General features: G+C 37.3%; 5 protein-coding genes across 5 annotated transcripts; 3 read left to right on the forward strand and 2 right to left on the reverse strand.

The window, feature by feature from the left end:
• Positions 1 to 313: 313 nt before the first annotated feature.
• LOC132192343 (Calcium-binding EF hand family protein) lies at positions 314 to 2,066 on the forward strand. Its single transcript, XM_059571739.2, has 6 exons — positions 314 to 809; positions 974 to 1,076; positions 1,181 to 1,246; positions 1,333 to 1,488; positions 1,588 to 1,684; positions 1,825 to 2,066. Exons 1-6 carry the CDS (start codon positions 314 to 316, stop codon positions 1,948 to 1,950), a joined length of 1,044 nt encoding a protein of 347 aa, XP_059427722.2. The 3' UTR covers positions 1,951 to 2,066.
• Positions 2,067 to 5,858: 3,792 nt separating this feature from the next.
• On the forward strand, positions 5,859 to 10,900 carry LOC132180750 (ARM repeat superfamily protein). Its single transcript, XM_059593684.2, has 3 exons — positions 5,859 to 5,981; positions 7,077 to 9,496; positions 9,593 to 10,900. Exons 2-3 carry the CDS (start codon positions 7,080 to 7,082, stop codon positions 9,789 to 9,791), a joined length of 2,616 nt encoding a protein of 871 aa, XP_059449667.1. The 5' UTR covers positions 5,859 to 5,981; positions 7,077 to 7,079; the 3' UTR covers positions 9,792 to 10,900.
• Positions 10,901 to 13,743: 2,843 nt separating this feature from the next.
• LOC132167785 (uncharacterized) lies at positions 13,744 to 14,636 on the forward strand. Its single transcript, XM_059578810.2, has 3 exons — positions 13,744 to 13,852; positions 13,947 to 13,999; positions 14,227 to 14,636. The coding sequence occupies exons 1-3, from the start codon at positions 13,792 to 13,794 to the stop codon at positions 14,353 to 14,355; spliced, it is 243 nt and encodes an 80-aa protein (XP_059434793.1). The 5' UTR covers positions 13,744 to 13,791; the 3' UTR covers positions 14,356 to 14,636.
• Positions 14,637 to 16,630: 1,994 nt separating this feature from the next.
• On the reverse strand, positions 16,631 to 21,252 carry TAP38 (thylakoid-associated phosphatase 38). The gene is made up of 11 exons (XM_059578863.2): positions 20,744 to 21,252; positions 19,951 to 20,079; positions 19,718 to 19,820; positions 19,291 to 19,401; positions 18,696 to 18,775; positions 18,515 to 18,568; positions 17,724 to 17,840; positions 17,510 to 17,564; positions 17,336 to 17,368; positions 17,194 to 17,240; positions 16,631 to 16,905 (listed from the first exon to the last, which is right to left on the reverse strand). Exons 1-11 carry the CDS (start codon positions 21,052 to 21,054, stop codon positions 16,782 to 16,784), a joined length of 1,164 nt encoding a protein of 387 aa, XP_059434846.2. The 5' UTR covers positions 21,055 to 21,252; the 3' UTR covers positions 16,631 to 16,781.
• A 650-nt stretch (positions 21,253 to 21,902) lies between these two features.
• On the reverse strand, positions 21,903 to 24,119 carry LOC132164065 (protein PLASTID TRANSCRIPTIONALLY ACTIVE 7). Its single transcript, XM_059574478.2, has 4 exons — positions 24,003 to 24,119; positions 23,707 to 23,763; positions 23,537 to 23,596; positions 21,903 to 22,323 (listed from the first exon to the last, which is right to left on the reverse strand). Exons 1-4 carry the CDS (start codon positions 24,045 to 24,047, stop codon positions 21,988 to 21,990), a joined length of 498 nt encoding a protein of 165 aa, XP_059430461.1. The 5' UTR covers positions 24,048 to 24,119; the 3' UTR covers positions 21,903 to 21,987.
• Between the last annotated feature and the right edge of the window lie 689 nt (positions 24,120 to 24,808).

Raw genomic sequence — 24,808 nt, forward strand, 5'->3', positions numbered from 1 at the left:
TTCTTAATTTATTGATTTTTGTGTTAGTACTTCAAATATATCCTTTGTTTTCTTTTTCTTTTTCCTCTTCACTAAATTGATCAAATTGAAGGCTGATGCAAATTAATTAGCACTAGCTACCACATAATTATATATTGCCTGGATGAGATTTCACCTAATTTTGAATAAATCAAAATATCCAAATTCCAAATAAAAATCATGCAGCCTTCTAGCCCCTCACTTGTAACTGTCAACAACCGTTTTTCCCACCACCCAGCTGGTGATCATTGAGACCAAAGAAAAAGAAACATAGCCACCACCTTCTCTCTCTCTAATGGCGAAGGTGGTGGTTTACACCCTCATAGCCACCACCGTCATCATCCTCATAGTGCTCTCCCCCTCCAAACAACACGGTCAGGACCATGGAGGTGGCCGGAATCGCCGTCTCGGTTACAAATTTCCGGTCGCGACTTTTGATCCACTTGTGGCAGAATTGGAAAGATTAGCTCAAAATCATGGGCTAGGGGACCCCATTAATCCACTTGATTTGGAAAATCATTCCTTCCCAGATGAGTTTGCAGATGCATACAAATATTTTAGTGAAGGAAAGCTAAATATAACCTTGAGGTTGATTGTTTTGTTCCCTTTGTTGGACAAGGCATCAAATGATGGGGTGGTTAGTTTCAAGGAGCTAGAGGTTTGGATTGCACAGAGAGCCCTACAAGGATTGAATTATAGGACAGAGAAAGAGTTGGCATTGCTTGACAAGGATGAAGATGGGATCATATCTTTCAGGGAGTATTTATCTCAATTTTCCAATGAAGATCTAGGTACTTAAATGGTTTTTATGTATTATACAATCAATGTATGCTCCATTTGGTTGCATAGAAGATGACCCATTGGATAGAAAAACAAGCAACTTTTTTTTCTTTTTTGTTTTCTTGGCAACCAAATAGATATTCAAGTTTGACACTAATTAAAGAAAGTGAAACAGAGAAAAATGGACAGGGGTATGGTGAAGCTGGATGGTGGAAGGAGCAACTTGAGAATGCTGATGCTGATCAAAATGGATCTCTTAGCTTTGATGAGTTCAAAGAGTAAACTTTCAATCTTAATAATGGGATTAATGTAGTCTGTAGACAACTGATTTCTGCATGCTGTGGAATTTGATGATCTAAAGCCATGTTTTTCATGCATGTAGTTTCTTGCACCCTGAAGACAGTGGAAACGAGAAAGTTCAGAAATGGCTTTTGAGAGAAAAGATGAAGTAATTATTAGTTGTTCCTACATTTGTATTTACATTTTAACAATGGGTCATTGAGCTATGATATATACCCTGTCATTTGTTTACAGGCGAATGGACTATGATGGTGATGGGAAACTAGATTTTGCGGAATTCCATGAACATTCTTATGGTATTTACAAGAATTATGTTGAATTTGAAACTGCTGGGGCTGCTGTTCCAACAGCAGAAGAGAAATTTGCAGAGCTTGATGTGAACAAGGACAGGTATATATATATATATAATTTTCTGATCAAATAATGATAGGATTATATTTTTATGGTTTTTCAGATTCACTGATTTCATATTGGCAAAAAATTTTGCAGATTCCTGGGAGTGGAAGAATTGAAACCCATGCTACCTTACCTTCACCCAGGAGAACTGTTTTCTGCAAAACATTATACTAGTTATCTAATTCATCAGGTAAGTTGCTAAAGAATTGAAACCCTTTTGTATTTCTTTGCTTTTGGAGGTTTTTTCAGGAGGAAAAATGAATTGGACTGATGATTTTCAGTATGTGGCATTGAATTTTCTAACTTGTGCCTCTATTTCATTTCATTCAGGCTGATGACAACAAAGATGGGAGCTTGTCACTTGACGAGATGCTCAATCACGAGAACATTTTCTATAGCACCGTCTATGATGAAAACAATGAAGATTATGATGAAGATTTCCATGACGAACTCTGAGCTGTGATCCCCAGAACACTAAAACGAGAAATTCTCTTTGTTAATTAATCTCTTAGGAAGTACTGAAATTCCATTCTTGTAAATAATTTTTTTTTTTTTGGTTAAAGAATTTGAAACTTAAAGGAAGACATTGAAATATGTCTCCTTCGAGCAAGCTTTGGGCGGTAGTATTAAAAAAGGGATGATAGGTTTAGTTCAGTGAACAACCATTGTATTGATCAATCCACTTAAGATATATTTATTTATTTATTAGCAATGAATCCCTCTCTGCCACCTACTCTATATCTGCCAAGATTTTTCCCCATATTTTTTTTTTAATTTATTAATTTTTTTTTTTTTTTTTAAGTTTGTCCATGAATTATCCATCATTTTAATTTGGTCATATTGATGTGACACATTTTTTTTTAAAGGTATATTCTTACAAAATTAACAACTAATGAAATCATTAGTTATAATTTGAGCTATCAACTCACTCTAATAAAATTCACTAATCAATTTATAATTATAATTTTTTTTAATTATTTCTAAAACTCACTCTCACCCAATATGTAATCAATATGCGACTTAGCATATATAAATACCTTCATGATCAACCCGCTCAATAGACAATTCATCTTCTTAATGTGAGACTTAATTTATGCAGACTGGAGTGTCCCATTTTTTTTTTTTTCTAAACAAAATGAGAAAGGGTTATAAGGACACATGGGTAGGCTAGCAACATACCCAAAACAAAAACTACCGTGTAAAAAATACAACCAAATAGTAAAAAATGAGTCAAAATATGAAAAATGATGATGATTCTTATTTATTTATTTATTTTTTCTTTTTAACCCCAAAAGGACAGTGATTCTTTGCTTCCAAAATGAATTAACAATTGGGTAGTGGAGGTTAACTGGTTAAGGCTAGAAAAGTTGTCTCATAAAGTCAGGTGAGAATCGGAACACATTCATATTGTCCTCCAACTTGCTTAAAAGTACTACTGAAGTACCTTGGACTAACTGTTTATAACCACATCTCCTGCGCAATCTTAACCGTTGGTTTCCTGTAATAAAACCCATACGTAATTAGGTAAATTCCATTATCATTTGGGATAATTTTGATTTTCAATGTTTTCACTTAGGCTCCGTTTACTTCGACGTAAAATGGTTTCCAGAAAATGATTTCCGTATTTTACGGTGTTTACTTCGACGTAAAATAGTGGTCAACGAAAAATATTTTCCTTTTGACCGAAAATTCTTCTTTAATTTTCGAAAAATGGTTTACGATTTTAAAAACCGAAAACCATTTTCCGATTATGAGCATCTTATTCTTAAATCGATGGACCTTGCCAAGACCCGCCCAGAACCTCGCCGGGAATTGACCGGGACCTGCCCGGGACTTGACCGGGACCCGCCCAGGACCTGTCCGGGACCAGCACGGGACCTGACCGAGACTTACCCAGGACCTGCCAAGGACCCACCCAGGACTTGACCGGGACCCACCTAGGACCTGCCCGGGACTAGCCCGGGACCCACCTAGGACCTGCCCGGGACTAGCCCGGGACTTGACCGGGACCTGCCCGGGACCTAACCGGGACTTGCCCGGGACCTAACTGGGACCTGCCCAGGACTAGCCCGAGATCTGACCGGGACCTACTCGGGACCCGCTCGAGACCTGCCTGGGACCCTGGCGGGACCTGCCCGGGGCCTAACCGGGACCTGCCTGGGACTAGCCCAGGACCTGACCGGGACTTGACCGGGACCTAATCGGGACCCACCCGGGACTTTCTTGGGACATGACCAGGACCCGCCTGGGACCTGCCCGGGACCCGCACTGGACCTGACTGGGACCTGCCTGGGACCCGCCCCGAACCCCGGCGGGACTTGCCTAGGACCTAACCGAGACCCGCCCGGGACCTAACCGAGACCCACCCGGGACTTGATTGGGACCCGCCCGGGACCTGCCTAGGCGGGTCCCGGGCAAGTCCCCTGCGGGTCCCGGTCAGGTCCTGAGCGGGTCTCGGTTAGGTCCCAGGTGAGTCCCAATCAGGTACAAGGCGGGTCCTGGGCAAGTCTCGGACGGGTCCCGGTTAGGTCTAGGGCGGGCCCCGGGCAGGTCCCGGTCAAGTCCCGAGCGGGTCCCAGGCACGTCCCGGGCTGATCCCGGTCAGGTCTAGGGCGGGTCCCGAGCAAATCTCGGACGGGTCCCGATTAGGTCTCGGGCAGGTCCCAGTCAAGTCCCGAGTGGGTCCCAGGCAGTTCCCTGGCAGGTCCCTACGGAGTTTCGAACAAGTTCCGTGTAGGTCCCGGCGGGGACCTTATTGGAAAAAAAAAAAAAAAAAAATCATTTTCCGTGTACAAGGTAAACGCCGTAAAATGTTTTCGACGAAAAATATTTTTAAAGAAAATGACTTTCCCGAAAATATTTTACGAAAGAAACCATTTTACGTCGAAGTAAACGGAGCCTTAATTAATTTCTATTAGTGATCTCAAAATATGCGGCTTGAAAAAATAGTAATTTTAAAATGTAGTTAATATCTTTAAAAACACAATTAAAAATTTAGTAAAAATCATAGTTGCATTTAAAAATAAAATAAAAATAAAAATTCATGCATTGCCTGGGTTTAAAAATCTGAAAAAATAAACAGTAATTTTAAAATGTAGTTAATATCTTTAAAAACACAATTAAAAATTTAGTAAAAATCATAGTTGCATTTAAAAATAAAATAAAAATAAAAATTCATGCATTGCCTGGGTTTAAAAATCTGAAAAAATTCAGATTTTTAAACTTATCATTTTCTTTTTCAAGAAAATGCTAGACAAACAACTCATTTATAATTCATTTACGACTTTTGACACGTATCAATACGTGAATATAAAGTATTATAAGATGTTAAATGCTTACAACTTTTTGCTTCAATCACATACAAATTGTTTATAGGGAAAAATACAATTGACTCCCTAAATTATCTACCCATTTGCACTTTTAACTCAAATGTTTAAAAAGTAACACTTTATCCCTTTAAAGTATCTAACATTGACCACATGAAGTACATTTTACCCCATGAGTATTTTGAGTTGACACTTTACTCTCCAAAACTTAGTTAATTGGGGAGTAAAATGTCAACTCAAAATATTTAAGGGGTAAAGTGTACTTTATGGGGTCAAATGTTAATGTCAGATACTTTGGAGGGGTAAAGTGTCACTTTTTAAACATTAAAATTAAAAGTGAAAATGAGTGGATAGTTCAAGGAAGTAAAATGTATTTTTTCCTTGTTTATATATATATATATATATATATATATATATATATATAAACAAGGAGAAAATTAATTTTTTTAGTAAATGTCATTAGACTTTAGCTGGTGTGTACTCGTATGATTGACACTTTACCTCACCGAAGTCTAATGACATTTACTAAAAAAATTAATTTATTATTCAATTAATAAATATATTACTTGCATATATTTTTGTGGTTCATCCAATCATTTTACCTCTTCTGTTCCAGCTAGTTTAATCAGAAAATGCTATTTTAAAAGACTAAAGTATTTTTTGTAGGATGGAGAATTAAATTGATTTATATCAATCTTAAAATTAACAATATTGGTGCTAGCTGGTCCCACACGTTATCTTCTTCCACGGCAGTACAATTGAGTATTCTTGATGAACAATCTCGTCCGTCGAATAAGCATTTCCCCAATAATATTATAATACTTCTTATCAACTCTAACCTACATAATTATTTATGGAGCCCGCTAGACAACTCACACCTTAACCCAAAGCAATTATCAGAATGAGAAATGCTAGACTCCTTTAAATCCAACGGTTCTGATCTGTTTAAGGATAACAAATAATACTACTAGGGTCCCACAAAACAAGTCACTACTATAAAACCTCAAATTAAAAAAAAAAGAAAAAAGTAGAATTCAAGCCCCCTCTTTTTCAATTTTCCTCTCTCTCTCTCTCTCCCACACTCTTTTAGGGTTTCAGAGCGCAGTTTTGCTTTTTCCAATCGGTTATCGTACTGTCTCCGTCAATTTCGTGAACCCTCAGGTAATTTGTTATCTCTCTCTAAATCCTGATTTTATTAACGGCAATTAGGGTTCTGTGCTGTGATTTGGAGATTCGATCTCGACTTTTTGCTGATCTCTGATTCGATTTATTGGTTCTTCAATTTTCGTGAAAGTGGTCGAATTTTGATTTTCTTTTGACGGTAATTTTAATGGGTTTCCGTTGTTTTTTGCGACTACTAGTGTGTTCTTGAAGTAATTTGAATTTACTCGAATTTTATGCGTTATTGTTTTCAATCGGATTAGATCCGTGATTTCTTCAACTTTTACTTATATGGGTTTCAATTCCAAGTGTTCAGGGTCTGGTGGGTATGCTAGGTTTTCAGATGAAAAGAGCAAAAGTTGGTTTTTTGTTGATTAGTTTGGATCGAAGTATTGTTTCTGGTTGATTAATTTCGTTTCTTAATGGTTTTGAAATTTTGAGTGTTTTTCCGAGGGGTTGCTGTGACCTGTGATATAGATTTTTCTGTTTTCTGGGTGAATTTGGGTTTCTGATTTATTATTTATTGTTTGGCTTTATTACAGTGCATTTATCTTCCACTTTTTTGCCGTAATTAGTTAGTTCACCTGATTTACTTGTAAGGTTACCATTCTCAAGTGTTTTCTGTTTCCAGATATTGTCTGATTCTGATGATAATTTTCGGAGTCCACAGTAGAGGCAGGATTTTCCTTTTTGGGGTCTTTTTTATGCTTCAAAATTCTTACAGTTTCATTCAATGTAATCATTTTTTAATTTAATCTGCATCTGAAAATGTTGATCTTTGGTTGGCTACGGGAAATGATGAGAAAAAAAGGGAATTTATATATAAAAGCTTTACATCGAAGTCAACTAGCAATTTTGTTGTGTTTGTTCAGTTGGGTGCATTTTTACTTTACTTTCTTTTTAAGGAATTGAAATGTCTCGTACTATTTTTTCCTTCTCTCCCTACAACTTTTTTTTGGGTGGTTTGATGACACTGTGATGCCCCTTCTCAACTCATTACTGATTTCTTTATGGACTTGGGTTTGGGATGGGTTGGAGACTCATATGATTAATGGAACTCCATTTATCTGATAAGTATATATTTGATACACTCAGATAATGGCGATGGAAGTTACCCAGATTCTTCTAAATGCACAATCAATAGATGGAACAGTGCGGAAGCATGCAGAAGACAGTTTAAAACAGTTTCAGGAGCAAAACCTTCCCAGTTTTTTTCTCTCTCTGTCGGGGGAGCTAGCGAATGATGATAAGCCTGTTGAGAGCCGTAAATTAGCAGGTTTGATACTTAAGAATGCCTTGGATGCCAAGGAACAAGCTAGAAAGTATGAGCTTGTTCAAAGGTGGGTGTCACTGGACGCTGCTGTGAAGGCCCAGATCAAAACATGCTTGTTGCAGACCCTCTCTGCTCCTGCCCCTGATGCTCGATCTACTGCATCTCAAGTCATTGCGAAGGTTGCAGGCATTGAGTTGCCTCAGAAACAGTGGCCTGAGTTGATAGGATCGCTTTTGTCAAATATTCACCAAGTACCGGCTAATGTTAAGCAAGCAACTTTGGAGACTCTTGGATACTTGTGTGAGGAAGTCTCTCCTAATTGTGTGGATCAAGATCACGTGAATAAAATACTTACGGCTGTAGTTCAGGGAATGAATGCATCTGAAGGGAACAGTGATGTTAGGCTTGCTGCTACTCGAGCACTGTACAATGCTTTGGGCTTTGCTCAGGCAAATTTTAGTAATGATATGGAGCGTGATTATATCATGAGAGTTGTCTGTGAGGCAACTCTGTCCACAGAATTGAAGATACGACAGGCAGCTTTTGAGTGTCTGGTCTCCATTTCATCAACTTACTATGAGAAATTAGCTCCTTATATCCAGGACATCTTTAACATTACAGCAAAGGCCGTGAAGGAAGATGAGGAGCCTGTTGCTCTTCAAGCCATTGAGTTCTGGAGTTCAATTTGTGATGAGGAGATAGATATCTTGGAAGATTATGGGGATGATTTCACTGGTGACTCTGGTATTCCTTGTTTCTATTTTATCAAACAGGCCCTCCCTGCCCTTGTCCCTTTGCTGTTGGAGACACTCCTTAAGCAAGAGGAGGATCAGGATCAGGATGAAGGGGCTTGGAATATTGCAATGGCTGGTGGCACTTGCCTTGGCCTGGTTGCGCGTACTGTGGGAGATGATATTGTCCCACTTGTTATGCCTTTTATTGAAGAGAACATAACAAAACCTGATTGGAGGCATCGGGAAGCAGCCACATATGCTTTTGGTTCAATTTTGGAGGGTCCTTCCCCTGACAAGTTAACTCCCATTGTCAATGTTGCTTTGACATTCATGCTTAGTGCTTTAACAAGGGACCCAAATACCCATGTGAAGGACACTACTGCGTGGACCCTGGGGCGAATCTTTGAATTTCTTCATGGTTCAACCACGGATGCACCAATAATTACACAAGCAAATTGCCAACAGATCATTACTGTTCTGCTTCAGAGCATGAAGGATGTTCCAAATGTTGCTGAGAAGGCTTGTGGCGCCCTCTATTTTCTTGCACAAGGTTATGAGGAGGGGGCCCCATCATCTCCTTTAACTCCTTTTTTCCAGGAAATTGTTCAGGCCCTTCTCACTGCTACTCACAGAGAAGACGCTGGCGAATCTCGATTAAGGACCGCTGCCTATGAGACTTTGAATGAAGTGGTGAGGTGTTCAACTGATGAAACAGCTCCCATGGTGTTGCAACTTGTTCCCGTCATCATGATGGAGCTGCACCAGACTCTTGAGGGGCAAAAGCTTTCATCTGATGAGAGAGAGAAGCAGAGTGAAGTACAAGGCCTTCTTTGTGGGTGTTTACAGGTCATTATTCAGAAGCTAGGATCATCAGAGCCAACTAAATATGTCTTTATGCAGTATGCAGATCAAGTGATGGGTCTATTCCTGCGGGTTTTTGCTTGTAGAAGTGCCACTGTGCATGAGGAGGCCATGCTTGCCATTGGAGCCCTTGCCTATGCAGCAGGCCCAGATTTTGCAAAATACATGCCTGAGTTTTACAAGTATTTGGAAATGGGTCTTCAAAATTTTGAGGAGTACCAAGTGTGTGCTGTGACAGTTGGTGTTGTGGGGGATATATGCAGGGCATTGGAGGATAAGATTCTTCCTTACTGTGATGGGATTATGACACAGCTCCTTAAGAACTTATCAAGCAATCAGTTGCACCGTTCTGTTAAGCCTCCCATATTCTCTTGTTTTGGTGATATAGCACTTGCTATTGGAGAGAACTTTGAAAAATATTTGATGTATGCGATGCCCATGCTCCAGAGTGCAGCAGAGTTGTCTGCTCACACATCAGGTGCTGACGATGATATGATGGAGTACACAAATTCTCTAAGAAATGGAATCTTGGAGGCATATTCTGGGATTTTCCAAGGCTTCAAGAACTCTACCAAAACCCAGCTCTTGATTCCCTATGCACCTCACATCCTCCAGTTCTTGGACAGCATATATATGGAGAAAGACATGTGAGTTTATAGAAGATTCTAATTTTCCTTTATTCTTGTGTGGAATGTTTCTTATGATATTTTATTTGCTAAAATCTTTTATTTATTTATTTATAGGGATGATTTGGTGATGAAAACTGCTGTTGGAGTCCTTGGAGATCTAGCAGATACGCTTGGAAGTAATGCAGGTTCTTTGATACAGCAATCTCTGTCAAGCAAAGAATTTTTAAATGAATGCTTGTCCTCAGATGACCATTTGATTAAAGAATCTGCTGAATGGGCCAAATTGGCCATCAGTCGTGCCATTTCTGTTTGATGCTACCATCACTTGGTATGCCCCTTAATTTTAGAAGTCCCTGCATGCATTTGGGTGTGTTGAGTCGGGGTCCGGGATCGCATACTTGTTGAGTCATCACCATTTTCAGACAACAGTGTTGTTGGTCTTCAAGTTGTCACTAACTATTGCATCATCAGCAAAACTTGTTGCTAACTAATGCATCAGCGCCGTTGGGTCGGGTTCTGGTTTGTCAGGAGAAAGTGGGTAGTGATGGCTTCACTGAAATGGGTGGAGGCCAACATAGAAAATCAGGAAAAAAAAATATATATTAGGGTTCGTGGGAGGGGTGCGGTTGCGGAGGTGGAGGTGGAGTTAAGCTTGAGGAAAGTAGACATAACTCAAGCTGCTTGATCGTTGGCTGTTTGATGAGACCCTTTTAGAGTAGTCCTATTCAAACCTGGTGTCGGTTTTACAGGAGTTGAATGGACGAATGCAGAGAGTTGTTTATGGGGTCATGACATTTCAACGCCACCCAGATGCTATATTTTCGAGAATTTCTCCTTACTTCAGCAGGTTTTCATTCCTGATATCTCCTTTCTAGAGAAGATCTTCATTCCTAATTTCTCCTTCATTGGCAGATTCTAATTCTTTTTGCTAATTTGCGTCTGCATCTGTTCATCATATGTCCATCATGGTCGGGTTGTATTTCATCACTTTCATATTTTTTTTCATATACTTGGTACGTGTGGCTGGCATCCACCACCCACATACCACGGGGAGCATTTCATCCTGCATTGCATTCATTCATTTTTCATTTTTGTCAGTCTTAGTGGCCGTTTCTCAGGTCAAATGTCCAAATACCATGCATTCATGAAATCATTGGTTCGGCGCCGTTTCTTTCCCTTTTTTTTTTTTTTTTTTTTTTTTTTTTTTTTTAAAGTATAGTTGTTTATTGTGCTTTGGAATGTGTAATCATAATTTTTATTGAAATGTCACCGAATTGTGATGACATTTAAAGGGCTGAGTAAGGATTTGGAGCGTCACTTGTTTGGAGAGGCAGTATATTTGTGGTCTTGCCTCAGTTGTTATCTTTCAAGTGATATTATAGAAACAATGAATTTTGTAAATTTGGGCAGATCTTTTTTGTTTTGTTTTGTTTTTATTCCTAATTTTCTTGTCCTTTTAAGCCTGTTTTATTTATTTATTTTTGGTCGATGATTTGCGATAATTCAATTAGCAATGAGTGCAAGTCTTGAGTATTGGATATTAGATCCTTAATATCCTTTCCCGACTTAATTGTTGGCCTAACTGTGCATGGTCCTGTATGTCCTCTCCAATGGGTGGCGCCACTCTCCAATGAGACTGATTATTCAAAAATCAAAAGCATAATGGTAAAGACAAGCCAGGTGGTTTTTAATTTGGCAACAAACCCGGCAGAATTGTGATTTACCAACCGACCCTTGGGATGGGCCATATGGTGCATGGGAGGAGAAGCCCAAAGAAGTTTGGTTTTTTCTCATTTGCGTTTTTGTTAAAGTGGGGGCTTAAGAAAGCTTGAATCTCTTCTGTAGGGGAACACTGATGATGTAACCAAACTGAAAGAAGCTCAGCTCAAGCCTCTTATTGTCACTAGTTTGTTAATATTGGCAATCAATTCAGGTTTTAGGTACACAAAAATCTTGTGTGGTTGAAAGCTACGTATGCACAATTGCAAAACATGAGTTAGTAGATAAGTTGCATTCATCCGTTTTGTCCATGAAGGGTCGCCAGTACTGCTCATTAAAGCTTTAGGGAAGATAAGTAGAAGATAGGTTACTCTTACTTTTAAGGTAGTACAGAGAAAGTGGTGTGACCCTTTGTGATATGACTGCCACCTTCCATATCTTAGACATCAGTAGTGCTCATAAAGTTTTCCTATTTTGTTCTTTTCCTGGCATCACTCTATGTGCTGCAGCTTTCTCCATCATCTCTCCTTATACAATACAACAGTGAAAGGAGCCCCCAAAAAAGAAATGGTTGGGCAGTGAGAGAAATATAAGCATCCTAAATGAACAGAACCTACCACTTTGAGCAGTCTTGTAGTGACTTCAAAATGCCTGCTCCTGCACTTATTCTCCTCCTCCTCCTCCTCCTCTCTTCATAACATGCATTCTAAAACGTGGCACAAGACTCAGATTACACAATTATGCAGAGTATGCAATAACACATGACAGTGTGACAATTGTAAAATCATATTGTCATTGGCTTCCTTTGTTTAAATTTTCATCTTCTGTCTTTTGGTTTCTATTCTCAAAACAAAAATATTAAAAAATGATCCACAAACACAAAACACTCACACTACCCAACCTCGGGTACCTATAAATTGGTATCAAAGCCGTTCCAATCCAATTCCGTACAAACCAAAAAATGCCCAAAAAAATGAGCAGCCATTCATTGTCCCCCACCACCCATAATTGCCACCATGGCTCCAAAGAGCGGATCCAAAAATTAGAAGTAGACATGGTAGAGATCAAAGACGCAATGCAAAAAATGTTAGGGAGCCTTCAACGATATTTAACAGAAATCCTTTCTAAATCAAGACGTTTTGACTTTTATGTTATATCATAACACTTTTTCAAATAAAAAACAAAAAATACCTCCTAAAACACATTAACAAATACACCATGTATCGTTACAATTTAACCACAGTTAGACGTAATGACTGAGCTAGGTAGCAAGAGGGGGCAAATGACCTCCTAAATATAGAAGATCTTTTTTTTAAATTTTTTTTTTTTTTTTTTTTTATTTTACTCTATCTTTTAATCTTATTTCCTGTATTGAACCTTAATTTTTAGGTCGTCTGCTTACTTGTAATAATCTAACCCCCGACAACCTAGACTGTTGCCAAAAACGGAGTTTTAGCAAGTTACACCCTATAAACATCATCATTACCAGCATAGGGTCTCAAGGAGGATGATTAGTTAATTTTTTTTTTAATTAGTTTTTGTTTTAATATGTTGATTAAAATAAAATTAGTGTGTTGGGGGAGTTGCAAAATGTTGAGTTGTCTCCCTCTTGCTAGTGCTCCCACTAATGGCTCCCCCCCCAACATTCAACCCTCCTAATGCTTTTTATTTGATTTCATCTATAGTAATAGCCCACTCTTTATGTTTAATTGTCTCCATCTATTGACTTAGGAAGTGATGAAAGCCGAAATATGAGGACCAAAAGCATCATACACCATAGTGGTGTTGGTACCACGGATCTATTCAGAAAGAAGTCCATGAATCACCACTGCCAATATAAAAATATAGTGTGAAAAAAAAATATTATTTTATTTTTCCTATTCGCTCCGAGTGTTTCATAGCCCAAACAAAGTAATAATGCTACTATTCTTTACCTCCATTTTACACTCGCTTACGTGACTTGTTTTAAGTGGTTTCGCATATCAACTGCTTAACAAAAAAAAAAAAAAAACCATTTAAATACGTCATGTTAACCGGTGTGAAATGGATGTGAATTAGAGTAATATTACTCCGAACATGCAAAGTTAGTGGGGTTGCATGTGACATTCATATGGGCAGTCGTTTTCATATGTTTTATTGAAACAATGGGCGTCTAAAGTTTCAAACAGGATTAATTTTGTTTTCAGAACGATGGGGGAGCCTAAAGTGCTGTCCAAATGCATAAGAAATGAGTGATGAGGCTCTGGCACATGTTAGTGTGCAGAGAGAAGAAAAGCAGATTGACTTATAAAAAGGTGATAAACACCCCAAAAGCCAAGCTGAAAGTGGCTAGAGTTTGAGCCATGCAAGGGATTGTTTGCAGTACTGTCCACATGCATACAAATTCTGCTTTTTTGATGCAAAATATAATAGTGCAGTTGACTTTAGAGTTGTGGCTAAAGTTTAATGCATATCATCATCATTCTGTTGCTATGAGGTGGGGTGCACCATGACAACAGCTCTCATGACACATTTTCTACCACCAAGTAAGCATAAAAGCAGACCCTCCCTGCTAAATCCATAGGCCACCTTGAAGAAGAAGAAGAAGATCAGCCATGGCTCTTAGAATCAAAACTGTTATTCTACTTCTCCTCATTCTCCTCATTCCCTTATCAGGTGAGAAAGTTTTGAATGTTAATTAATTACCTTAGACCTCTGTTCCAAATATTCAAGTAGCTTAATAAATAACAAATTCTCATGTTCCATGTAGGCATAGTTGAAGGCTTCAAGGATGGCACCATCCCCTATCACTCACTTTACAAGGTAGCCTAGCCTACCAGATATTTTTACTTTTATAATGGAAAAATATGGATACATTCCATATGTGTAAGGAAAGTCACATTATGCAGATAGCACTTTTTTACCAACTATAATATGTATAGTTACATTTTATATGATTTTATGTCTAACGTAAGGTTATTTTCTAGTTACATATATACTTCTTTGCTAACAAAATGTGATTTTTTTTTTTTTTTTTGGGTTTGTTAAAGGATGGTAGCCGAATGAAGTTGAGGAAGCTTCTAGAGTTAGATTCTCTGCTGGATTATGATGATGCTGGAGCTAACCCTAGGCATGATCCTAGAAGGAAGCCTGGAAATGGTGGTGGCAGGAACCCTTAACTTCCCTTTTGGGCCCTAATTAACTATATAATAGACACTACTCTCTCTCTCTCTCTAGGGGTTTTGATCATGCATGTTGAAACGTAATATGTAGCATTAATTCCAAATGAGTTTCTTTATGAATGATATTATATAACCCTAGTTGTGGGTGTAGTTTAAGGGCCTTAAAATATATATGACCTTTCCTTGTATGTATATCAGATGTTTCCTATGTATGCAGTTCTGCTGCAATTGCTGATCCTGGATATTATGTATAAATAAAGTTGCTACTATTGCTTTAATACCAAAAATTATATTAACTATAAGAAGCAAGATATAATCAAATATAATTGGTAAAAATAAAACTGACCATGCACGAAGTTTACTGGTTGACCAATCTTAACAGTCAATTTACTGAAATAGCAAGCAAAAAGCCATGCTGATCAGTGCATGAAGAAATTTATAATGTAACACAAGATATTGCAAGCTTGAAACTAAGCTCGAGTTGAATTGGAAAATACTTCAAAATTTTAAGGGACAGCCTAAACATGTATTATATTTGGGAAATTACAATCTTCAGTAAATGCTCTAAAGCAGATGAATTGTACGAACAGAATTGAAAACATGTGGCCAGTGATTTTGTGGCTATAATGGAAGGTCAAAGTATGATTACAGCAAGAACAGGATATCTACAGTCCTTCCCATTTCCCATTTCTTCTTTTTTTTCTTCTTTTGGGTGGGGGGGAAGAGACCAGAAGAGTCACAGTTAAAATATGGTCTTGACATTTTCAGAAATCTTTGTTCTCAACGTCCAAAAATTTATTGCTTGTAATGATTTCATGTTCTGACTACAGTTTGGATTTTAGTAACAGCAAGTCAAAAATACATTCTTAAGCACCATATAGTTTCTAGACAACACTGAAAATTAGTGTGTGTATTATTGGTGCCTATAAGATAATGGAGGTGAGGGATCCAACCAATAAAAGATGGCAAGATAGTTCCACCCACTTCATCAAAACCAATTAATATTTTATTATCCCAAATTGACTGTCAAAAATTGAAGATTTTGTACACCAAGATTAGGTAAAATGTTTCCTAATGGTTGTTTCCAATTATAGACTTGAGACCACATCCTATGGTTTTTGGAATTCAGAGACCTACTAGTCTTTTTCAACGCAGAAATTCATTGAATATATTAATTTAATAATGGTTTTAAGCATCAGCCTTCTTTCCACCAGTAGCTGTGAGACTCATTTCTGTAGAAGTTCTCTTCAATGCTGACTTCAATTTTGTTCTTTTCATACCCTTCCTCCTCTCTTCCTACAAATCAATTGGATATGTAGGAATCTGGCACCATTCCACTTCTCCATTTCACTGTGGCTGACCATAGCACACTTAATAGAAACCTCTAAACCAAATATCTAAATCCCCTTCCCTTCTCCTATCAAGTCGCAGGACATCTATAACACAACTTCCTAGCCTCTTTACTGAATTAGATAAGCATTCTTGCTCTATACACAATCATGGATTGAACTTTTATCAATTAGTCTTGATAGTGACATGTAAATCCTTGATTATGATTTCTTTCAGAATTTGTATTAGTTTTCAGTACGTTCTGTACTCCTCTTTGACAGGATCCATAAAATATAAAAGGAAAAAAAAAAAAAAAACTCATCTCACATTGAGTAAAGAAATCAGTCCTCAGTTTCTTGGAAAAAAATCATTGTTCCCCTTCCACTTGTTGACTCAAGTACTTGTTCTATCACTAAGGGAAGGATTCAGAGAGAGTGACCACTGACCAATCTATAGACTGGACCCTGGCCATGGAGTAAAAGCTCCAACACAACCAAGTCTTTTTATTTTAAGAATTACTACTCTCTAATTTTTATCCTTTAGTTAAGAAACTTTGATACATACATATGTATGTTGGTCAAATAGAATAATTAAATACCCATCTTGTGTAAATGTTTTGTCTAAACATTACATAGACTTTTGGATCTTACAATGGTTTCTTTTAGCTCTCCTACTAGGCTTAACAGTGATATTGCATCTTAATACTAAGATGTTCTTCCAATCAGGTGAGAGGTTATAACAGGATGAGTCAGATTATTGAACTAGTGAAAATATAATATTTCTTGGCAGGCTTTTAGATAACAGGAAAGAGCAGTCAGTCTTTGAAATTCTTCCTTTATAAATCCTGATCTTAGGTGTAGTCATCACTATTAGAAAGAATTTGCATTTGAATATGCTTCATGTTGCAGTAATTACAGTACAACTGAATTTTGGAAGTGAGATATATGAAGTAACAAAGGTCTTAGTATTCTTCTTTGATTATTCTTTGTTTCCTAAACCAACATTATAAAGGTGTGAGACATGTACAATTGCATTGTACATAGAGAAAATCTGGAAATCTGTTTTGATTTATATACACTGCCAGAGGTTGAAATCTATAAAGACAGCAGAGATGACATCCAAATTCCAAGAGACACGAGACCAATAGTAGCAAAAGCTTGCCCCAATTCGTATACAAAGTTTTGTTGCTGTAGTGGCAAATTTTGCCAATCTGTCCGCCTATGCAAAAGTCAGAACCACGGCAAAGTGAGAAAAGTTAACAAAAATAGGCAGACTATGTAAAAATTCATCTCTAAATATGCAAAAGATTACAAGCTTAACAGTTGCCAAAGAAATTTTTAAACCATATTTGAACTCTATATTTTTGACAATTACAGTTGGAAAAGAATATTCAACTTTGAGTCTTGAGATTATTGTCATTCTAAGATGTATTAGTGTTTTTTTTTTTTTTTTTTTCAAAGGCTGAATCAGATTTATTCTGTCATATATGAACAAACAGGTGCATACCCTAAATCAGCGATGACGATGCTGACGTTATCTTGTGATTGTCGGTCCTGCAGAGCACATAGAGTTTTAGGTCACTAGAACTGCGAAAAAACACATATAACCATCTGTGCAGAATAAACAAATTGTTCATATGATTCATTACCAGAACTTCTTGGGCAAGTGCTTCACAAGCTAGCTGAAATCAGAACAAGAGGAATGTTAACACTGTCCATGATTAAAATAGCAATGAAAAGAAAGAAAGGCAAAATTTGAACTGGGTTTTTAGGTTATAACAATTTTATGGAACCTATATATTAACAGGAGGTGTGATATAGACCTGAACGTCTCCATGCTGTCGAAGATGATTTCTAACAAAAGTAACTGCATCTGAGCTGAAAAAGCAACAGCAAAAATGTTCAGTGTCTGCATATGAGCTGAAAACAATAGCAAAAATGCTAAATGATTCTCCTCTCTTGATTTTAGCAGACAATGGAAGTCAATTAAAACAACTGCAGACTCTTTTTAACAGACTGCCTAATGGAATAGCCAACCTGTTCATGTAATCCCATAGGCCATCAGATGCTAACAGTACAAACTCCACATCTGACCCAAGAGCTGCTTGAAAAATATCTGGAGATGCAACAACCAAGTCTGCATTGAATTGTACACTGGTACAAAATAAATGTTTTAACTGTCAAAGTAATCTTGTAAAGTCTGTGGTATGCAATCAACAACTGTAATACCAGAAAAATGGTGTATCTAATTTATGTTACTAATTCAAAACAATTTTGGGTATCTAGTGAAGCTTCATCTCATGAGATGGTAATTTAAAAATCCTCCTGCATTGTGGAAATTCACACAAGAGTTACAAGCATACTCCAGAATTGCATCAACCAAATTTTTAGAAATTTGAATCATATATTTTCAGACCCAAGAAAGTACCAAGTCGCTTGAAAACTTCAGATGATAGTTAATATGTGGGGCATAACATAATCGTTTGTCAGATGGATACTCCTCATCCATCCATTCACAAAAAAGATCATATGTTGGATCTCACCATTCAATTGGAAGTCTTTGAGTACAGATTCAAGCCTTCGCAGCACTCAAATGATGACCCGAGCTTATAACTAGGAATGGCCATATAGTTCATTTAAGAGTTGACAACAGATTAAATTATGTGATTAATTTGATCCAATCATCTGATATGGCTGAAAATGTGTGAATTTCATGAGGAGGGTGAGATTGACAACACTCATATAACAAAAACAACAATAATAATAAGCTGATCTGACACATATAAGTGAAAACACAAATAATCAAGAAATTATATGAGATTACCTACCGAGAAACAAATTTCTCAGACCATCTCCCTTCTGCTACTCCTTTCTTCAGCATCCTTTTCATAGTGAAAACAAAGAAGACCATCAGGAGATGCATATAGTGGTTAGGCACATATTAAAATTTACATGAAAGAATCGGGAGCCTAAGTTAAGACGAAAAAGAAGAGGGTAGAAAGACCAAACTCATTCTTCTTTGTCTTGAACCGCATGTCACCAAAAGCGCGAGCTATAGCAATGTCTCCACAAATTCTTCCATTATTAATCTGTAGACACCATAAGAAAACTTGTCATGAGACAAGTAATATGGATTAGATGTGAGCTCCAAAGAAAAACTGGAGTTTTAATTAATAATCTAAATAACTAAAAGATATGCCCCGGTTTTAATTTCAAAAATGTCAAAACGGTAAAGCCAAGTAAATATGCTAATTGAATCATAATCAAGGATCTCTAAAAAATAATTTCAGGGGAAATTTCAGTATGCATGGAAAAAAGAGAGCAATAATAATAATATGGTAGCAACATTCAGATACTCCAACTTCCTAGTACATGGCAAGCTGAGATGTATAGAAGCCACATAAATCTTCAACCTAAAGTTAAATAAAGTTGCAGAGAGGAGTATTGTTGACCTTAAATTCTTGGAAGGCGGCAAAAAGCAGAGATGACGAGAAATGCCAATTTGAAACATCCAACAAGTTGGTTTATTAAGGAAAATGGATTTTTGCATTTCATAGTAGTTTCAGTTTTAATTAAATGGAAGAAAATGAATGGAAAAACACACCCATCCACCTGCATCTCTAACTCTTTTGATTTCTTGTAGTGAGGCCATGTTGCTTCCATAAGGCCGATGAGGATTGGTTAACACTTCCACTTTTCCAGAACGAGATAGGACCTGCATCAACAAGGGAGCAAAGAAAATATGAAAAATCATATAAATCCGCTAAATCTCTGGTATCATTGACTCAATCTAATAATTCCTGAAATTCTATAGGGGAAAGAGTTCTTGGAGTCAGCCACTTCTACCATACTCAAACCATAAAACTCACATTTTTTTTTTCGGTTGTATTCCCTTTCCTTTTACTGATATCTTATTGGGAGCTAAAACCACAGTATTTGAAAAAATAATAAGAAATTTATCGAAGTAAAAAGCTTCAAAAGAACAATAAGGACCATGGGGTCCAAAAGGAATGCTAGAATTGGAAACGTACCACACATGAGTCACCAATATGTGAAATAAACAGCATATCATTTCCAATGAACATTACAGTAGCTGTTGATCCAGATTCGTCTTCCTCCCCAGACATTTCAAGCCTTGAACAAAATGAAACACCATCTAAACCTTCGATTCAGTAATATAGAGAATAAAATCATATTGGGACAATATGATTTGCATATGCTAGGCAGACAAAATGATTTTCCTGAGACATATATATGTGCATACCAATTTAATAACTTCGTATCAGCTTTTACAAAAGCCTCCTTTAATGCCTCTCTAATGTTTTTGAAATCCTTTCCCCTCAAAAGCAATCCACCTTGTAAAGCTGCAACACACTCTTTATAAAGCTCATCCCTGTTGTTGGTACATAAGATCAGATGGGATCTTGAAAAGCAAACTTAATTAAAAATTAAGAGCTCCAGATAATATTCCACAGCTTTCTTTATAATAAATGCCAATAAATTGTATAAAAAGTCGTATACATACAACGAACTGGGCTATTGCAAAACCTATACAGAAAGATGGAATGTTCCCATTGATCCATAACATGTCTTGTTCAAATGAACATAAGAATGGTGACAATATTCAGACTTTGCATAAAAAAAAAATGCAATGAAGTTAGAGTTAGTCAAGAACTTACAAACAAAGTTAGAAATCAAGAATATAGTCAAGATTTTGAGGAATCATTTAAAAAAATGTTTGTAAAAACATCTATATCAAGGATTACAAAAAGAGATTCTTAACAAAGATTTACTTATTCTATAACTTTTTCGAATTAATTATCGAATTTCAGAAATAAGTACCATCTCATGCTCAATATTTGAGAAAATCCCTCCTAATATGCACAGGTTAGGTAACCATGGAAACCCACCACGCCTATCAGTATAAATGCTTCCCTAGAATTGCACAGAAAGCAAATTAAACAGAAAAACATGCAAACAAGGAAAACACAATCTTCTCTGTTTTTTTTCGTTCTCCAAGAATTATATCAAGTTACATAATTTCCATCTTGCCTGACCTGAGGAACTTGACAGAAGAAAAGCCACCATGCCCATCAAACACTGCAGCAAACGAGAACCCATCAAGGCCATCGGACCGGACAACGACATCATCCTCCATCTCATCCCGGGGACCCTGCCGGGTTGTCGACCCCCAACGGACACCGGCAACACCTGTCAGTGATGACGGTGCATCAATAGCAATAGCCGAGCAGCATCGGCTTCTTGCTTTGGTGGTACAAGTAGATTTCTTGGGTGGCTTCAAGCTGGAGCTGCTGTAGTGGAACTTTGTCAGGAGGAATTTCTGCAACTGTGGGCTTAGTAGTGCCATTAACAGAGTTTGAATCAAACTCAGTTCGATGGCTCAAAGTGTTGGAAAACAGCTTTGGACGAGGAAGTGGTTGAGATGGTTTGGTTTAGTGGAGGATAAGAGAGAACGAAGGAAGGCCTCTAACCGATTTAACGGATTGGATTCTAGATTGGGTGGTGTCCTTCACTGTGATTGGACAGAGCAGCCAGTTCAGATGTTGACACATCAGATAGGACCCATTACTTCACTGTCATTATGAATTGTCAAAACCTGATCATTTGCATTTCTACAAAATGTATGGCCGTGGGTCGGCTGTCATTTTTTGCCACGCTCGTTGCACCGCAGAGGACTTTCGTTTTTTGGGTGTTCTTTTGTTTTTGATTTGGAAAAATAAAAATAAAAAAGTTAACAAACTAAGCCCTTAAAATGCTACCAAGGTAAAATTTCGTAGGAAGCTTAGAAAAAGGTCACACATTTGATTAGATTACTTGTAATTACATGGTAAATTGCTCAACTATTATTTGCTGGTGAAGAAAGAATACTAGTAATTATTTGAAAAGCAGTGTTTAAAGCGGTAAAGAAAGAAATTAACTTCTACTATTGTTCATTCCTTTACATAAAAGCAAAGAGGAACAAAAAAATATCACAATTGTTTTCAGAGGTAAATATTTTTAGAAAAATTTTATAATTACAACTGGTGTATAACTCTTTTACAATTTGTTGACATTATTCGGGTTTAGAGCCTGACATTGTGTTTATTTTTCGTCATGTCGGCAATATAGGATAGTTGTGTAATAATATAGGATAGTTGTGTAATAAAAGTTTCGCATGCCCAAATTCTCGGAATTCCCTAACAGTGCAAGCTCATACAAACTAACTGCTGAATAGAATAGAAAGGTCTAGGAAAGTATTGAATACAGACTCGAAGAAACTGACAATTATACAAGTCTCAGCCTATGTGAATTCTTCTTTCAAGTAATCGGGGCCAGGCTTAAAGGGGTCAGATTCCTCGTATGCCTCTGGTCGGAAAAATCCAGCATCATTAATACGGTTGCTGAGCACATGAAGGATAGCTTTTTTCCTACCTCCATACTCGTCCCGGTTGTTCTCAACATATTCTTTGGCCTCGGCAGCTACCTCGTTAACAAAATCAAAGCGGTTATCCTCTGATAGCAACAATCTTTCAATGTCCATAGTCAACACCTTTCCTGTTTCCTTTATCTTCCTCACCTGCTCCTCAAGGAAAGGAATTCGCTCCATTTTGTAGCGCAACATGTCATCCTTCTTCGTCTGAAACAAAGAAACAGTACGCGTGAGCACGGTAGCAGAGAAGGTTTGCCCATAACATAATCACCATGATTACTTTCTTGGAAAGTACTCTCAATGGTGATTCAATTGCAATTTTGTTCTTGAACAGATAAACAGCAATGCATAAGAAGCAGTGGGAAAACTGCTTGCCTAGTACCTCCTTGACTTTAAATACTTAACACATCAAGATTGAGCAGAAAATACAAGAAGTCTTTATTTGGGTTATAGGGGAGAGACAAAACAAGCATTATACTTGATTGGCCAATTCCATCTTAGGGAAAAAGATAGATCAGATGCTTTGTTCCAAACCTAAAGTAGGTCAATCCAATTAAGAGTGTGTTTGGCACTGTGATTTCGCAAGCCGAAAGTACGATTTTAAACCAAATTGCATAGAAAAATGCCCATTTCCTTCTGGTGGGGTGTTTGAACTCTATAAGAGCAGCATCCATACTCGAACTTGCCATAAAGTCCACACAAAAGTTTCATTCCCTTAACTTATTTTGAATCTGAAAATGTTATATCTTGCTCATGAACATGCCATGTGCTTTGTTCTATGCAGCATGTGTGCTGAAATACCTATCCACCCATTTCTGAACACACGAACAGGCCATATACTAAGCCACCCAAAATTCTTAGGAATAAGAGATCAGCAGCAGGAATTGCATCCGGCAATAAAATGTGTCTAACAGTATGCCAAACAGGAGCAAGAGAAGACTCTAGGAATGGCCATAATCTTTTATCTAATGCTTGCTTCTTTGTTGCACCATAGATCTACTCCACCTCCGAATCATTACTTATTTTTTTGCCAATTCAGACTACCTTTAAACTGCAAATTATACTTCTCCTTCTAAATAGGTATTTCTCAAGTATGGGCTTTGCACTTTTATTGATATTTCAATTACTCACAAAACAAAAAAACAAAAAAAACTGCAACTTCTACTCCTTTACAAACAATTAGCACTACCCATTGATTTTACACTCAATGCCACCACCAATAGATACTATTTCCTAGCACAGTCAAAGTTATTCATGCACCAAATTGAAAAAAAGAAAGTAAATAATAATAATAATAATAAAATTAAAACATGAACTTTGTCAAAAACTTTTTTCAATTTGTACAATTGCTATCAACAAATTGAAAAACAAATAAATTCATAGATTATATAGCAAACAAACAAGGGGGTTTTCTTGGTACCAGTTTCCTTCGCCGCCACACTCGCCTGCCACGGCCGTCCTTTTGCATTTGAGATATTACCTGCCAACGATTTGAACACGAATTTAAATAATTATATATAAAAAATTAATAATTTTACACTAATTTCCGAAACAATTAATTCGCACAGAGCTTCGAAATGCAATATTAACCTGTGCGCGAACAGAGCAGCTCGGCCCCCATTGATTCCCAGCTCTTATCTCAATCCTCTGCATTTCAAAAAAAAAAAAACATTTACGGTATGAATATGGTGCAACAAAATAAGTCACCAATTTCCTGTTTGGTTCCCGAGAAAAAAATGAGAGATTCATAGAAAATAAAATAAGATTTTGAGTTTTATGTTGTTACTTACTTCATTAATTCAATACTAAAAGTTTATGTTCGATAAGTTTTCTCGAGAAACAAACAGAAAAAAAAGTTTCCAGGAAAGCGAGAGAGAGAAAGTCACAGGTGAAGCCGAAGAGAGACAGAAGGGCAGTGTGGAAATCGCCATCTGTGCTATCCGCGTTACTGTGTTTCTCTTTTACATTTGCCTTGAGCCTTTGCTTTACTCGGCGAGAATGCCACCAAATCCTTAGGTAAACTACGAGAATACCATCGCTCGTTGGGCTCGAGTGCTTGACCCGTAAGTTAACCTGACCCGATCGGCGTTGGGTTTAAAAAGATTTTGAGAAAAAAGTCTTTACAGATAAACTCAATAACATCTACTTAGATGCTGTTATTAAAATACTAAATAATAACAGTTAAAATTAACTTTCAAATTGACTTATTTTTGCTTTTTGCAAAATAAATTGAAAAATGGGATAAAAAAGAGAGAGAAGTTTGAAAATTTTCATAACAGGAAGAAAAATCCCACGCGTGGCCATGGAGCGGCACAGAGTTGTACACCTTTCGCCGGAGGCAGCTGAAGCCAAGGCGGCGCTATTGGCTATTAAGCTGTGTTCTAAGTTGGGTCTCATTCATGTTCATCTGGAAGGGGATGCGAAGAGAATAATAGATGCTGTGGTAGCTTCGGGTGTCAACTGCAGTAAGTTGGGGCACTTCAAGTGTTTGAAAATTGGCATGTGACATTTGTTAAGAGGGATGGTAATGTGGCAGCTCACAGACTTGCCACAATTGCTGTTAAGAATGGAGTGGAGGCTGTGGAGCATACGTGGCATGAGGAGATACCAGATTATACTGTTGAGACTATTTTTTAACGAGAATATCTCTACCCCCTTCTTCTTCAAAAAAAAAAAAAAAAAAAAAAAAAAA

This window comes from Corylus avellana, chromosome 2, assembly GCF_965113065.1.
Source record: "Corylus avellana chromosome 2, dhCorAvel1.hap1.2, whole genome shotgun sequence".
In the NCBI taxonomy this organism is placed as follows: Eukaryota; Viridiplantae; Streptophyta; class Magnoliopsida; order Fagales; family Betulaceae; genus Corylus; species Corylus avellana.